The sequence below is a fragment of the Xiphophorus maculatus genome, chromosome 6 (assembly GCF_002775205.1).
Source record: "Xiphophorus maculatus strain JP 163 A chromosome 6, X_maculatus-5.0-male, whole genome shotgun sequence".
Lineage (NCBI taxonomy): Eukaryota > Metazoa > Chordata > Actinopteri > Cyprinodontiformes > Poeciliidae > Xiphophorus > Xiphophorus maculatus.
In genome coordinates, this window is record NC_036448.1 from 12851584 (window position 1) to 12869223 (window position 17640).

Below are 17640 nucleotides of genomic sequence, written 5' to 3' on the forward strand. Positions count from 1 at the left end.
CAATAGTCATGAAAATAAAGGAAACTCATTGAATTAAAAGGTGTGTCCAAACTTTTGGTCTGTACTGTACATGCTTCTAAAGGAAGGATAATGCATAATGATGCATAGTGTGAAACACTGATGATGCTGGACAAAGTTAATCCAGAAGAAGACACAAAAAAGTTGTCAGGCCTCATTTGAACCTCAGCTATTTCATCTGTGGCCTGTTGGCGTCACTCTTGCTCCTTAGTCTCTCTGAGCAGCCCCCCCCCCCCCCCCCCCTCCCCCCGTTCCCCCCCTCCCCCTCACACACACACACAGACTCCATACAGGCACGCACACACTCTCGCGCTTCAACCCCGGATGGATGACTTCACCGCTCTGCCTGGGTTTCCTTTATGATCCCGGGATCTCCCACATCCCTCGCCAGACATCAGCCAGCAGCACAACTGAACGCAGCTCCCTCGCTGACTCCCTCTCTCTCCCTCCTATTTCTCTCTCTCTCTTTTTCTCTCTCTCCCCTTAACGCACAAACACCTTCTCTGGCTGCAGCTGCACCGCATACAGAGACCGCAACGCACCGGGTTCCACTCTCAGAGAAAAACCCTCCTGCAGGAGACAAGCGGCTGCAACTTGCGCGAAGAGGGATCTAAATCTCCCCGAGGAAGGAAGTCTGCTTTGTGTTGCTTCTTTTTTCACCCCCCCTCTTTTCTAAGCGGGTTAGCTCTTCTATACGTGCCACAATGTCCGAGGTGCTGCCATACAACGAGGGCAAAATGAGCGGCTACGGAGCGGACAGCGAGGTCAGCCAGATGTCCTTTAGTTGCGGACTGCAGGACACAAGCGCCTTCTTCGCTGCGTCGCAGGCGAAAAGACCCCCAAAGCTGGGACAGATCGGCAGAGCCAAGCACGGTAAAGGATGCTTTTTAAATGACAAGTTTTGGAAAGATGCAAGAGAGAGAGAGAGAGAAAAAATGACAAAGGTGTTGCGGCGTCTGGAATATTCCAGCCACCTTAATCAGTGCGCAAATACTTTCAGGTGACATTCTGTTTACATTCATAGACAGGAGATTATCTCCGTGCTGGCAGGGACACACCCTGTGGGCACTCTTTATTAAACAGTAAGGATAAAAGACTGGCTCTTTGCCATTAAAGATGCGCCTTTACGTGTCAGAATTTAATTTGGGCATTTCGTGCGCCACTAATAGATAAAGCGAAACGACGTGCTGTGTCTTTGTCATAGTTTTATATTGAATGTGAGCTGCTTCGATCTAAACATCTTCATCCATTTTTTTCCTCCCCTTTTGTCCACAGTGGTCATCGAGGACGACCGAATAGACGAGGTCCTGAAGGGGATGACGGACAAGTCCTCACCTGGCGTTTAAAACGTCTCCGATGGCCTTGCAGACTTTTTTAATTTCCGATCACCCGATTTGAAGCACTTGTCGGCTGTGCATGTTCGAGGATTGCAGGAGAGAGAGAGTAAGAAGAAGAAGAAGAAGAAAACACGGGCAGCTCTGAACGAGGATGGGGACGATGAAAGAAGGAGAAAAAAGAAGGGGAATGGACAAAGCCTTGAGAGGGGGGAAAGAAAAGGGAAGAGGTGAAGAAAGACTGGTGGACTCTAAGAGGAGGGGGGAAAAAAAATAAAGACCAAGATTTATTGTGGGATTGCTGGCAATTCTCCAAAAACAATCCCGATTTTAACTACCGATGCGCAGCAGGATGTTGAGATGGCTGCTGCGCATCTCAACCTCTGCTGACTTAAAATAATGGATGAACTTGTCGTTTTCCTTCACGATCATCTCTTTCTGTTTCTTTTTTCCTAGAAATATATATATATATATATAAATATATAAAAGCGCTGTAAACAACAAAAAACTGCAACTATAGCGGGCGAAGCTAAATCCCAGCCCTATTTCAATAAGTTGTACAGTAGGTGAAGCTATAAGCTCTTAAAACGCCCCCCCCCCACCCCCCGCCCCCTACTTTCCTCAGCCCTCTAGGCTTTGCTTTGTTGATCCAGTCAGCCACGGCGCGTTTTAAGGGAGCTGTCCTTTCAGCACTGATCCAATGCATCCCCTGTTGCTGCTAATGCTTTTACAAGAGAAGAAGAAGAAAAACAGAACAGATAAACCAAACTTTATTAAAGGAGACTCATTATATGTATAAAGACATATTATCCGAGGATGGTGCAATGTTGATATCTTCTGTAGTAGACCCTCTCCCCCATGGCCCCCTTCTTTCCCTGTTTGTTTCAGCGTATAAACAGCAGAGAAACAGACCACACCGTTCATCTTGCATTACCCCCTTTGGTGGTGAATGGTGCAGGATGGCACCTCCATGTAGCTGATTTAAACCTGCACATATCTCAATTTTGTTTTTCTTCCATTTCTCATCTTCTTCTTTGTTTGTTTTGCAACTCGTCAGATATCCACAGAGGCCTCCGCGAATGTGGAAATTCCAGGAAATGGTTTAAATATTGGTTATGTAACTGATGGGGAGTTATACAGTTTTGAAAATTTATATTTGCAATTCTCTGTAGAGTTAGAAATTTCTCCCTCCCACCACCCTCCATCTATTTTGCATGAACTGTCCCATTCTGGTGCCAACGCAGGTACCGCCACTCGTAACCCTGGCACGCTTCTTTTTAACAACAACAACAGAAAAGTCATATTTGTATTTTTATATCTAAATATTTGTTATTTGAATTATATGCTAGTCTCTCGTCTTACGGTTCATCAACAACAATATTTGTACTTCAGAGAGGGTTTGATTAATGGGACTGGGCCTCACACTGGCTAATCTCAGAGTTTAGTGGACCGGTCTCGTTCTATATCAAAGGTCAGGCATTTTTTTAAAGACTTACTGAATGTGTCTGGGTTTTTTGCACACATCAATGTTAAACTATTATTAAGAAATCGTATACTGTGAGTTCAGCTTCGTTGATGAATTTGTTAGAAAAATATGGCAGTTTTAGAGTATATTGCACTGTTTACGATTATCCTCAAATAACGCATTGTTATTTGATCGATTTTGAACATGACAAGTTATTTTTGTTTGTTTGGTTTGACTTATTTATTTTATTTTGTACCATACTTTTCAACAAATGGTTGGTTGTGCATGAAACCTTAATATTTTCAAATATTTAAAAAAAAACAAACAACAACATTGTTTTATGAAGCAAAAAAGCAACAAAAATGTCATGACATTCTAAGAATGAGTCATTGTATATTATGATGCCATTTTCACTGTATTTGGTGAATTAATAAATGGTGACAGAAAATGTTAATGCGATTCCTCGATGTGGCTTTTGTTCCGAGACATTCTGTGATGAGCAATGAGCCAGCACTTTGGAGAGCTGGACTTGTTCTGTGAGTGAAACTGAAAGGTCACATCATCTTAACCACATTAACCATGGCAGGCGGAGCTAACGTCCTCCAAGCAGACAGAGCTAACATCACTGCAGGTTTGGGGCCTCTGCATTCATTCTGGAATGATTAGCTGTGGTACTAATGACAGCAAATACTGAGCCTTAATGAAAGAGATGGAATGAATCTGTGTTCCAAGTGTTGAGCTGCTAAACGGCTCTGTGCTGGCCTACACAAGTGAATCCATTAAATCACAAATCCCTGGGGAGCCACAACTAGCCACAAAATCACCCACAGGCATGTGCATGCTCACTTCACACAACTGTCTCCCATACCCAGGATCCCTAAATTAACGTTTTAAACATTCTGTCATTTGTTACAGGGATACATTTGGTACAAATTAAATGGAAGACCAAACACAGGGAATGTGTTGACAAGTTTCTCTTTCATTTATTTGGATCAAGTCTGTCAAACATATCTGACGAGGCGGGAGTGGAATCGTTCACCAACGAGTTTTAGTTTCTGGATAATATTTGAGCCTGTACAAACATGTCTCTGGTGACTTGAGAAATTCTGTGAGATTCACTACCTTTCCATCACAAAAGGTTTGTGAATTTTACACAGACTTTGCATTCAGCCCTCATAACTCTGCCACCCTAGTAGAGAGCTTTTCTATTCACAATCCAAAATTGAAAAGAGACTACAGACCTGCCAAGATTCAATTCTTCTCCTAAATTGAGTTGGGAAAGGAGATCATTAATCAGAGAAACACAAAACTTTGGTAACTTTGGAGTAGATGCAAAGATCCACAGCTCTGGTGTGAGAATTTATTGACAGAGCACTTTTTGCTGTAGCAGACAGTAATTGTCTAACAAAACAAAAAGATGTCCAATTTGCATGGTTTGCCTCAAGCTATGCAGAGAACCCAGGAAGCACATGGAAGAAGGTGCTCTGGGCAGATGAGACTAAAAGTAAGATCTTTGGGTTATATGCAACTGACTAGTTGAAAAGTGGCACAGTGCACCATTCTGAAACTCCCATCCCCATAACAGAAATATTTTTATGCCTCATGGTGTGGGGATGCTTTTCTTCAGCAGGGTCAGAGAATCTGGGCAGATCTGAATACAAGGCAATTCTGGAAGAAGGTTGAAAGGACTTGAAGTTGAATGGGAGGTTCAATTCAAAAGAATGGTTTAGATCAGTGGCTAAGTCAAAGTCTAGACCTAAATTACAAAATCTGTGACAAGACTTGAAAATTGATGTGCACAAATAATTTCCAGCCAATCTCACTGAGCTTGAGTGACTGCAAATAACTAACAAATGTCTGGATATGAAAGGCGTATGCATACACACCTGAAGAGTGTGACATACGCACTTTTCAAATGACTTTTTTACTTAAAAACATGCAATCTTTTCCTTCTACTTTACAATTTTGCACCAACTTATGCTATTTTGTCACATAAAATCCAAATAAAACATTTACATTTCTAGGCGTAATGTGACAAACTGAGGTAATATCGCCAGAGATATCTGATGGGAATAAAAAAAACAACAACAAAACTATTCTACAGTGTTTGATAGCAGAATCAAGCAGAAAATTAGGTCAGCTGGTAACACCTCTCCCCCACCTGCAGCACACAAACATGACTGATAATCACTCAGAAGAAACGAGTTTCCCTGCAAACGCAGCAGAATGTTCCTGGAAACAGGCTGGTTAGATTACCCTTTATTGGTTTAAAACAGCGTCTACAGTACCAGGGCACATCTATAAACAGCTGCATGTACTGACAACAACACATGCACCGATATCTGTATGTTGTTCCCAGCTGCACTTTGAAGGACATAAACAAAGCATCACCAGTGCAACCCTTCCACATTCCCATCACCGCGATTATCGACTTCTCCGATAACACCAGCACTGCGCTGAATGGACAAATAGTGCTATTGATCATGTTGTTGTGGATGCTGTGGATGAACTGCTTGTGTGCGTGTGTCTGCTTGGTGCCGTGAACAATTACACTTTAGCAGCAATGGGCAGCCGCCGCAGACCGGAACAGGACAGACATATTTGAACAGATATTGGATTGTCCTAACTCAGCCTCAAGCTGCTCTTCCTGTCATGTGAGCGTTTGTTTACGATGACTTTTACTGCAATTCATAGTTCACAAACATTTCTCGGACAGAGCAGTTCAGCCTTAAAGAGCCAATAGGTCCACACACTGATTTTCCAAAAGGATTAACAGGGTTCAACATTTATTCATCCAACAATCTGTCTTATGCCATTATTAATATTAATACAAGATTTAAATGTGAAATTATACTATGCTTTTAAACAGTATAGATGTTTTATTTAAAGACAAAACTAACCAGCATACTAACAGCATGCCTAACTAAAGTCTTTTGTGATATCCTCACTGAGACAGAATGTGTGCAAATGTGGGATATTTGTTACACCAAATGTCTCTTTTGACGTTTGCTGTCATGAGAACATTGAAGATCTGTGGGGTTGAATGGCTGCAAAGAGAAAAGCTCTTCAAAAGGAACACTGATGTCTTTTAATTTTACTAAGGAGCACACAGATTTACTAAGGAAATGTTGTAAAACAATAAAACTCATTAGGTCAGGAAAAAAAAAAACATTTGAAACCGGGTGGTGGTAGTGTCATGGCCTGAGGCACGGTGGGTCAAAAATGTAATATTTTTCCAACAAGTTAGTTTCGGTTCTTGCTACACAAAAGGTCTCAAAGAAGGAATAAACACATTGTTTCATTCACTTTGGCAAACAACATATTCAGAGTGTCTTGAACTTTCTCATATTTTGTCTGTTAAAAGCCACAAACTTTGCTGTACTTCGTTGGGATTTTATGTAATAGACCAACACAAACTAGGGCACAACAGTGAAATGCAAAGAAAAGATGGCTTCACATAAAAACAAATACAAAAATTAAAACTTCATCCATCCATTGTCTTCCGCTTATCCGGGGTCGGGTCGCAGGGGCAGCAGCTGTTTGTTCACTGATGTTCTCTAAGAAACTTTTGAGGCTTTCTTAGGACACAATAAATTTATACAGAGGTAAAATTCTACAAAGTGTGACTCTATTAACTAATTAGGAGACTTTAAAGAGGCTGGATTTTGTTTACAGTGGTAAAAAAGGTTGAAATATAATAGTTAAAACACTTAGCGAAGCTTTAATATGAAAGAAAGAAAACCATGTATCGTTTAATTTTCCTTTTACAGTTTTGTCATGCTCTATTGTGTAAAATCCCAATAAAATGAATTCAAGTTTTTTTGGCTGTAACATGATAAAAAGGGGAAAACAGATGATTTCTCTGCCTTATTTTCAGAAGTAATCCGATGATGTCTTATGCCATTATTAATATACTTCAGGGCTTTACGAAATTGTAGGCATTCTTCTTTGATGAAAGAGATTGTGGAAATTTTAAAATCACCCATTAGCAAACTCTGGAGATCAAAACACAGCTCTGTCCTATTTCATAATTAGAATTTAAGAAATTAAAATGCAATTATTTTTGTGAATGGATTAACCTTGCATCATTAGAGACTTTCTATTATTTGGCAAACCTCTTCTGTCTATGAATGTTTGAGGATCAACAATACTTTTTGAAAAGACAAAAAAATCTGTGTTCCTTCTTTGGACATTTGCTGAAGAAAATAAAAGCATACAGACTCTCTCAAACTGTTGTGAATGACGGGAGTCTGGCTGATTGTCTTGGTGTGCGACTCATGTTGGGGTCAATACAAACATGCTGTGCCTGCCTCCAAAACAAACAGCCCGCTCTGTAACTACAGGCGGACTGGATGGAGATGAGTCTGATGAAGATGGAGGACACACAGGGTACAAAGCAAGGTGAATCCTGCACCACGGCACACACAGGCCACTGTAGTAGTCGTTAGAACCTCTGGTATCATCATTCAAGTATGTAAAACACCACTTTCCATCCGTCTGAGTGGACATCCATTAATACTCCTCCTCTTGTTACGTAAGTCCGCTATTCAATATACAGAATTGTGCCATTGTGCAGCCTCAGGAGACATGGACAGACACTGTCGTTTGTATTTTCCCACAATGCATCTGGTGTAATAACAGTTTGCTCTCCCCTATCGATACTGCTGAAAAGCTACAAAAGTGAATAAAATTTTATTATTACTGTCAAAGATTTTTCCCATCTAGGACTAATAGAACTACTGAATAGCTTTTGAAAAGATATAAATTTTGTTATTAGGATGGGAATCAAAGCTCGCATCAATACTTCTGTAACAGTAATGCATGTAAGCTAATTTTGTTGAAGCAGTGGGGCTGGAGCGTGCAATGCCAGAGCTACCAGCAAATCTTTAGCCACACTAAATTGCACCTAACAAGTTTGGGCAGAAATTACATCTTTGTAGAGATATATAAACAAAAACAAGAGTCAAAAATGTCTCTGTGGATTGTGAAGGTTGGTGACCTCTGTACTAGACAGAAGAACAGTTTAAACCTGTGACCAAGCAGCAGTAAAGTTGCCCCAGAGCATCACACAACCATTGCTGTGCTTGTTTTCAGTTACGATGTTCCTTTACGCTAAATTACATTTATGCCCTGATGTAACAGAAAGCATCCAGATAGATCCACTTTGGTCTAATCAATCTGTCTTTACCTTAACTCAGGGAAGAGCTACAGAGCTTTAGATATCGTTCTAGGACGTCCTGGATGAATCGTCGATGTTCTCTCAGAGTAATTTTGGTGCACCAACCAAGGGAAGTAGTTGGTGTTCCTTGTTTTCTTCATTTGTTGATAGTCAATGTGGTTCATTGAAAAAACCTGAGAAAGCACTTTGTAGTTCTTACCAAACAAATAGAAATCAATGATGTTCTCATATGCTGTTGAATTTTAGATCAGGGTATAATGTGTTATTTGGAGATTTATTTTGGTCTACTTCATGTTGTCAAAAAAGTTCTATCTTTTTGACATGATTCTGACAGTAATCAGGTTGCAGAAATTGAGCTTAGTTTTCCATATGATGTAGCTAATAAAGTATAATTCATGATTTAATAATGGTGCCGTTACCTTTTTATATACAGTAGAGGCAGGTTGTTTAGATTTCCTTAACAAAGTTTATCGCTTGAAAACAGCATTTTCTATTTCAAGTTTTCATCTATATCAAGAGTGTCAAACTCATTTTTATTTTGGGCCATATCAAAAACCTGAATGTTCTTAAAGGGCCGACTGTGCCAGAATATATTGATAAAACTTAAATTGTTAAAATATCAATAAATAGCAGCTCCTCCAGGATTTTGACTGTTTTAGTGTTTTGTTGTTTTTATCAGTCAAAATTTCAGATCTTGTGGCGCCAATTTAGAAATGTTTGTAAGGATTTACAAACATTTCTAAATTGTTTGTAAATATTATATAAAACTTTTTTTAATAATATTTGCACTAATGTATGATGTTAAAGGTGACTTTTTATTACTTGCCATATCAATTACGGACTAAAACTTGACATCAACTGAGGCTGCAGTCATTTAAATTCAATGTTTCTGAACAAATGTGACAAAATTTGCAGTAAAGTCAGAAAAAAATGTGGAGATTTGTTGATTTTGTGTGAATTTTGCAGATTTGTGGAAAAACTGGAAGAACGTATAGATGTAATTTGGAGTCTAAAGGGTCACATAAAAAGCTACAGCGGGGCGGATTTGGCCCCCGGGCCTTGAGTGTGACAAGTGATCTATATCATTCTTTTATTGATGATCAGGAGCATTTACAAGTGACAAAAAAAGAAAAACAAAAATGTCTAAGGTAGGGAAAAGTGCATTTTAAAACCTGCTATTAACTATGTGATTTCATCCTCTCTTTGAACTCTTCAACAATCTCGCAGTGAAAAGTGAGTCAGATTTCTTTTTTTGAAAACTACAAATTGCCAACAAATGCCTAGGAAGACTTCTCTTAAGAACAGCAACTCATGATTGCTGCTGCAGGGAGCTGGCGGTTCAGAGGGATGCAAAAGAGCTGTGTCGTGACTCGGTTCAAACACAAATTGAGCAGAATGAGCTCTCGGCATATTTATAAAGCATACAGCTGACCTTTTGAGTCGCATGATCTGCCACATAACGCCCATAAAACAAATCACCGAGGGCCAAACGATGCTCCCAGAGGACATGATGGCAGTGGCAGTGCTTGAGAAGCGGAGTGATGGTATTATGTTTTTACTGTGTAAAGCACTTTGAACTGCCTTGTTGCTGAAATGTGCTGCACAAATAAACATGACTTGACTTGATTGAAAAAGTTAGAGAGAGTGAAACCCTAAGCATGCAATAGATTATTGCTGTGGACAACAAAGAAAGGGGGTCAATTAGTTTTGGGAGAAACAGGGAAAAAAAAAGTAAAATCGGGCTTCTGTTTCCTCACCAATATAAAAGCACATAAAGGAAAAAAGTTAATGACTCGAGATCAGGTGAGAGAAAAATGAACAGATATCAGAAAGACAGGATTTTTATTTAAACAATGGCAAACCTCTCATGCATGCGTGAGGCTTGTTCTTTGCTCTGTGGTTACATAACCTAAGTCCAGGCGAGTTAAATCTCTCAGTAGGGTCTCTGCCACTGCACATCAGTCAGTCCCTCCGAGGCAGCTGGAAACCTAATGTAAAACACTTCTCATTTTTAATACCTTCATATAAGCACAGAACATAAAAGTATGGTAAAGTGAAACTGAAGGAAAGTGTCGGCGCGCTGAGGGAGTAGAAATCCTCTCCTCGTTTGTGTGCAGACATATCCAGCCTCCATCCATCCACAGGGTAATGAATCCATCAAATGTTTGTACGTCCCAGTGCAGCAGTGCTGCTGAAGCCTCTGTAGTCGATATAAAAGCTGGGGCCATTTTAGACTTACATAAGCACCATCCAGGTCAGATGTTCTCCAAACTGTTTCTGAACCCACCTGCTTAGGTAGCCAGGCGGTTACACCCTTTTTGTCACCATGGAAGCCAGTTGGTAGCCATATAACATGGTGTAAACACAGTTTTGTATGTGTGCGTGTGTGTGTCTGCATGTTGTAAAAGGAAAAGGTAATGAGATAAGAGATAGTGTTACGGCCACATTTATAGCAACCCTCCACCGCCTTCGCCACGCAGCTCCTCCAGACTAGTGGCGGCAGCAATTAGTAAACACCTGGTGGAGATGCGTTTCTGCTGAGCTCATGGTGCCAACTACTTCTCAGTCCAACGTTCCTAAGAACGGCTGTAAACAACACAATGGAGAGGCCTTGTTGTGACATCGTGCTGAAGTAGCTTCTTAAAGAGACAGAGGCAATTTCAAGGCATCGAGTTGTGAAACCAACTTTCTTTTACATTATGTTTGATACATACAGCATTTGTATAATAACTAGAGGTAACATAGTTTACTGATTGTTCTATTAAAAGGCCTGAAAAATACATACCTCTTAAAATAAAGTCGTCTAAAGCATTTATTTTACATTTACTGTATGTTTAGCCCTTTGAAGCAGAGTTTTAGTAATCCACAACATTGAGCTGCTTCATTTAGCTCATTAATATTGTAAGTCCATTAAAAATGTATAATTTTGCTGGTTAGGGTTAGAGGGAAAAGGGGAACTTTAAAGATTAATGTTGCAAAAACTGCAGCAAACACCAAGTCTCCATATCAACCTGTAAATGCTATCTAAAAGCCGACTGGTTGAGTGTAATTTTAAAAAAATAGGTAAACATTTTTTTTGTTTTACCATCACTAAACGTGTAATTATCTAATATCTACTTGGACTTTAACTAGAACTGTGTGCTTTAGTTAGATTAAACTGATGTTGAGCTTTTCTGCAAAAAACACTCCAGTTAAGGTTTAGATTCAAAACAACCAAAGCCTACATGGAAAACCTCCCCGTTCCCATGAATGACGTTAGACCAGACTGGCTTCATTTTTCTGTAGAAAAACCGCTAAGAATTTTATAGCGATATTAGGACGCTGCATGCAAAACATGCATTTATTTTAAAACACTGTAAGCACCTTTATGCAAATACAAATGGAGAACAATAAGTATGTATGTACTGTTAATGTTAGGACTTTTTTTTCTTTTTCACAGAAACATCTTGAAATAAGATTGTGTTTCTGTACATAATGTTAGCAGTCAACTTGGAAAGACAGAATGAGAATAATGCATTAATACAACAACAACAGAACTGTAAACAGCTACTGAGTCTGTAGATTACACAGTATCGATTTTTAAGTTGGTCATACATATGACGCAGTTTCCAGCTTCTGAAGCTGAAACAATAATATCAACATAATGATTAATAATAGGCCACAGGGTTAGTTTAAAAGGCCTTTTAGTTTTTAACAGCTTTGGATGTTACTGAAAACATGACAATCTCATAATTAGCAGCTTCATCTAAAGTTGCATTTTCTGAAAAAAAAAATCAAAGAAATCTGTGTCTGGAGCAAAGCATTGTACTTCATTTAGCTCATTAATATTGTAAGTCCATTAAATATGTATAATTTTATTTTGCGATGCCAGCTAAAACAAGCAGACCATACAGTGAGATTAGTCTGATAAACAACAGCGTTGAAGCTGACCACACCATGATGTTGCTCCAACAAGCTAACCGTGTAAGGAAAGAGCAGCCTTCAGAAAAATCACATCTTCTCTCCGTAAGTCTTAAAAATAGGCGTTAATTAGATCTTGGTAGAGTATTAAAAATAAATGATTTCTACTTTATTAATGTGATCCCCTCCCCTCCAGTCAGAAGTCCTCCTCCCTGTCTGCATGCATAGCTGTGTGTGCCGTTATTTTAAGCAGCAGGCGAGCACATGACCCGACACCCAGTATCGAGTGTCTTGAACAAATAGCATGTAGGGTGGGAGCAAATGTGCATAAATGCTGTTTGACTGTTGTGTGAGACATGGCATGAAGCACCTTGAAGCTTTTGTGTTGAACATAAAACCGACACCAGCAGCAGACGAGAGGGGGATGCTAACAGACATACTGATGGAGTTTTAACACCTTCTCAACAGGCAGAATGCTGCGGCTCTCAGGTGTTGGATTGAGACATGATGGTTTGTTTTGCAAATCTCTTGAACGTGGCAAACTCAAACTGCAACGCAAACACTGGAGCTGAATGCGAACCTGCAGGGATTTTGTTAGTGATTACGATATGAATTAGAACCAAGAGCAAGACCGAAACCTCTGACACATACAGGAGGGGATTCACAACGGATCATAACTAACCATCCGCTGCTGGATGGTAACTTTTTGTAGTACTGTTACTATTTAAGAGCTTTTTGAACTTTTTCTACATCTCATTCTATTAAGATCTCAATCCTCAATGTTTTTATTTTATGTTATGGACCAACACAAGGTAGAGAATAAATGTGGGGAGGAAGTATTCACATAATTTTCACATAGTTTCATTGGTCCAAAGTTACATTTTGGTCTGATCTAACCCAGGTGCCTTATTCTATATATTTGCTGTGGCCTCTATGCTTTTTGTGGTCTTCTTGTCCCTTTTCCGAAGCCAGATCTGTGGATTTTATAGCCAATAGTTGTGCTGTCAAAATATTCTTTTGGAGAATTATAGTAAATGGTTTGAATTTACACATATGGCACAATTTTCTGGTCTTTTTCTTTTAAGTTAGAACAACATGCATTATTTTTGTATATCTATGCACAAATATTGGCTATTATGTGCAAATTTTGTACATTTTTGAGATGCATTAACCATATGTCAATGCTAAATTATTAATTTTATAAACCATGGTTTCCCTGAAAATATTTTTTAATCTAATGCCAGTATCTTATGTTACACACCAACTTGCTCCTTTTAGTTGAAAAAAATTATAGAAAAACACTGAAATGTTTGCATCAGGAAGAAAAATATGTATCCTCAAAAGGCTGCCTGTTTATTCAGCTTTGGCTTGTTCACTTTTTACTAAACCTAACCTAAAACTATGCTAAAGGCAACTATTTGGTTTATGGCTAGACTGATACAGTTGAGTTGTGTTAAAAAATACAATCCTAAAAATACCTGTTAGAATTTGACAAAAAGCAGTCCTGATCACATTCACATGAATTTGCAGAAATATTTCTATAGTAGCAACAGCATGTATAAAAGTTTACAAAAGCTAAAATATTAAAAATACTAAAAATTGAGATAAAAGTGTGTTTAAAATTATTTTCAACACTAAAAGTAATAAATCTGTCACTTTGCTTCTGCTTCTGTAGGATAAGACATAAAATATTCCTCAAATTAATGTCCACATTTCAGCAACATCATAAGTTAATATTGCACAGGAAGTCATTATTTTCTTCATCCTGAGGGGTGGGACAGCAGGCGGGTTGGGATTTGGGTTCCTCCAGAAGTCTCTGTTCCAGAGCCGCATCTTCTGGGCTGAGCTGCTCTCCTTTGGTCATTACGTACACAAAATACTCAAAACCCTCACCGTAACTGTCATGTCTGACTGACCAGTTGTACACGGTCCGTGCGTAGAGACGTTTCCTGAAGAAGGGCTGCGCGAACGTAATGGAGACGAAGCAGCCTCCGGGTTTCAAGCAGCGACTTATCTAAGAGAAGAACCAACAAAGGGAAGGAAAAAACATAGAAGACAGATTAGTTAATGGAAATTCTGCTCCACCAGGTTGAGATCATAATCATCCACTTGGTGCAGAATTCTAAAACCACTGAGGAAAGCTGCAAATATTATTAATATCATTATGGACCATCAGTGCTTTTAAAAATATGCCTTCAGTCAGGATAAACCATTGGTTTGTTGCTCAGTAAGGCTGTGTGAGAAACAAGCCTCATCCAGATCTGACTCATCTACCTACTTGCTCCTTTGCTTAAAATTAAATCAGCACGCTGCATCCACAACAGCTACCAAATGTCAAATTATTTCAATCTCTAACCTCTTAAAGTAAGTACATGTCCAATGTAGCCGTCTTAATTTGAGGTACAAACAGGTCATCCTGATGAGACACTAATCCGCTGATTAGTCATGCAGACAATAAACTCGCTGTGTGAACACAAAAACACCGCTGTGTTTATACTTCTTGAAGGAACTCCAGAGCTAAAAACAGGATTACAGTATACAAACACACTCACACATTCACACACAGGGTTTAAGCACTGACAGATACAAAGATTTAGTCAGACTTTGGCACCATGTGTCTCCAGAGACAGAGTGTGAGTAGGAGTGAGGGGACAGGACATGAAGAACACTGAGCCGAACGCAACAAAGTTTTTATATTCTATAAACGGTTTTTGCTCATTAACTCTTGCTAATATCCATACAAACATATCAGAATATTACGCGGAGTTGCTCTATCAAACATTGAATTACAGAAAACTAACAGTGTCAGAAACTGCCAGTGTGCAGAGCAAGCTGTGGAAATGTTTCATGGATCATAGATGAAGAAAAGTAAAATGTGATCTAAAATATAACAGTGAGGAGCAGCAACCATCCCCCAGAACATTTCTTGCTCTTTTATTCAAAGACATGATCTCTTTGATGGTGAGAGGATGAGACGGGAGAGGTGATCTGCAGCACAGATCAATCGGCCATAAGGTTCTGTTTGTAGCTGTTCCTAATCTAGGATGTGATGGCTTAGGTTACCATGCTCTCCATGGCTCTCGAATAAAAAAGACTTTGTGTAACCAAACGTCCTCTGTTGCTGCCTCAGACGGTGAAGGTGCTTTTTTGTTTCAGTTTTGATGATTTCAATTAATGTAAGGTCCCCAGAGATAACAACAGCCAGGTATTTGAAGGTAGTCATCCTCTCTACCACGGCCCCGCTGACGTCGAGGTGCGTGTAGAAAAACTGTCGCTCTCTGCTAAAGTCCACCACCAGCTCCTGAGTTTTGCCGACGTTCATTTGGCGATAAGATGTTCTGAATTAATGATGATACGTCCTTCATTTTTTTCAGATTCAGAGTCTCATAATTGTTTTTAAGGTATGAAACTTCACAGGTGTGTCATCAGCAAATCTGATGAGGAGTTAGTCAAAAGTTTACAAGGTATACAGCAGCAGACCAAGTGCATGCCCTTGTGGGACTCCAGTGTTGACGTTCATACAGTTGAGGATTCAGCTGCCAGCATTGGAGAGCTTGTTACGAGCCTAGCAGGAATAGAAAATACACAAACTGTTTTTCATTAAGGATCAATTAAATAATTTATACACTTTTTAATTAAGCTTTCTTATTACCATTACTACATTTAAATTTGAAAAAGGACTGCCTTATGTCTGGACGCTGGTGCAAAGACGAGCTAAAGGCTTTTGACAAACCAGTAAGAAAATTTAGTTTGGAAATAAAAGCCTGTAATATTAGTGCGTGTTTCAGTGCAAATGAAAACTACTGCCGACATGACATGGCGAAGGAGCACAAATTAAGAATTTAACTCAACAGGCTGTACACATCTGGTCCAGGCTGGAACAACAAACAACCTGCAGTAGTTTAAATGGTAATTATATTTACTGGTCACCCTGGAGTCTTTTTTTTTGTGACAGCAAAAGATTTGATTTGCTATGTTTACAATTTGCGATCACATTGGTATTTAAATTTGAGCTTCATCTGAAAATTGAAAACCACACAACCAAACATCAATGACAAATAACTATCGAGGTTTCCCCTCCGCCCCCCGACTTCTGTGAGATCTTCATGGCAAAGCCATCATGGCGAAGCTACGAGGCCAGAATGACGAGGCGGAGCGTTTTTCTACAGAGAGATGCTGTGAAGTAGAGCAGCTTCAACATCACCATGCTGAATGTGTCTTTGCAGTGAAGAGTCACTCTGAAATGAGCACATGTATTCTGCTCTTCTTGAGTGATTCATATCCACCAGCAAGAAGGCCGAACATAAATTATTTACCTTCCGCTGCGACATGGAAGTACTGCAAGAGGAAGGCTGGATAAGATTTGGATAAGATGTAAGACAAATTAAATTACACAGAAACAGGGGAACAATGAGCCATCTATCTTAATCAATTTCTTTCAATGAGAAAATCAAGGTTGATCATAATACACTTATGAGTGCTGAAGTGATGGCAGAGATATACATGTTTTAAACATCATATAGTCCACTGCTTATAATCAAAAACAAAATCAAACTTTTTCTCAAATTTGAAGGAATTTATATACAAAGTAAAGATGGCTGCAGCATTTAAACAAATCTTCATTGAATCAGCAAATTTCAAAGGAAGCTGAAGCACATAATCCTGACTCCAGTCATCATTCATAAATCTGATCTGTTTGTCTGGACTCCTTATCGCTGCATTACGTCACTGATAAGTGAAGAACTAATGTCACTGGAGCTGATCAACACACTGAACCATGGAAAACAAATCAGCTCAAACCACTGTTAACACTACTGGGTTAACGACGTAATCGCACTGTTAGCATCTCAGCTACTGAAAGCAGACAGCTCATAACCAAGACCCAAACATTTCTATATGGTGGCAGCATCATGTTTTTCCTTAATAGGGCAATGATGTCAGTCAGACTGATAGGAAGATGGGTTGAGCTGATTTAATGACAACCCTGGAAGAAATCCTTCTTACTGAAATAGAGGATCACTTTCCAGTAGGGGAACTTCTAACATGCAGCCAACTCAAGTGTTATCAAAGTCCAAGCTTGAGTCCAATTGAGAATGTATGGCAAAATTGGAAAATAAAAGTATTTTTTGGAACGGTCAGTGCATGCATGAATGATCCAAACATTTCTGTAGTTAGAAATATAGGGACAGATGCTATGTCAAACCCAAATACTAAAACGCATCCGTGTTGGATTGAAAACTGGTTTTCAATCCAGCCGCTTTAATCAGATATCTGCAATGTGATCTAAAGTGAGTCACAGGGCTCTTCCCAGACCACAGAGGAAACTACGCTGTGAATTCTTAATGAAATCCCAACACACACAGAAGCATAAACACACAAAGGCACACCCCTGCGCAGCTTCCTGACCTTTGCTGAATTATTCAGCGTGGTGTCGGAAGCCTGTGTCGAAGTGACCTCACCTGTCTTGGGTATAACACAACAAAGAGGAAACATGAGATCTGGTGTTAAGTTTCACATCAGAAATCCCTGGTGATCTAATTAACACTCTGCTCTTAAGGGAAGTTTGAGAGACATTTGTTTTAACTTTGTTGTCTCCCTCAACCAGGAGACCAGGAGCAGAAGTCAGTCTTCCTGAAGCTTTATTATACTAGCCAACTGTAAGGAAATTCCTGCTGCATAACCTATAGCTCTAAGGACAGCATTGTTCTTTAGGCCATGACCCTCAGAGGTTAAATCCTGTTCAG

The 17640-nt window shown here is 39.4% G+C and overlaps 2 protein-coding genes across 2 annotated transcripts in view; one reads left to right on the forward strand and one right to left on the reverse strand.

Annotated features, from left to right (window-relative positions):
* The first annotated feature begins 329 nt into the window (after window positions 1–329).
* Window positions 330–3271, forward strand: camk2n2 (calcium/calmodulin dependent protein kinase II inhibitor 2). Its single transcript, XM_005795958.2, has 2 exons — window positions 330–891; window positions 1294–3271. Exons 1-2 carry the CDS (start codon window positions 723–725, stop codon window positions 1362–1364), a joined length of 240 nt encoding a protein of 79 aa, XP_005796015.1. The 5' UTR covers window positions 330–722; the 3' UTR covers window positions 1365–3271.
* Window positions 3272–10664: 7393 nt separating this feature from the next.
* Window positions 10665–17640, reverse strand: part of LOC102233305 (endothelin-converting enzyme 2) — a 74458-nt gene continuing 67482 nt past the window's right edge. Inside the window, exon 4 of the mRNA XM_005796058.2 lies at window positions 10665–13910. Coding sequence (XP_005796115.1) covers window positions 13620–13910 — 291 coding nt within the window. The 3' untranslated portion in view covers window positions 10665–13619. The remainder of the gene's footprint in view (window positions 13911–17640) is intronic.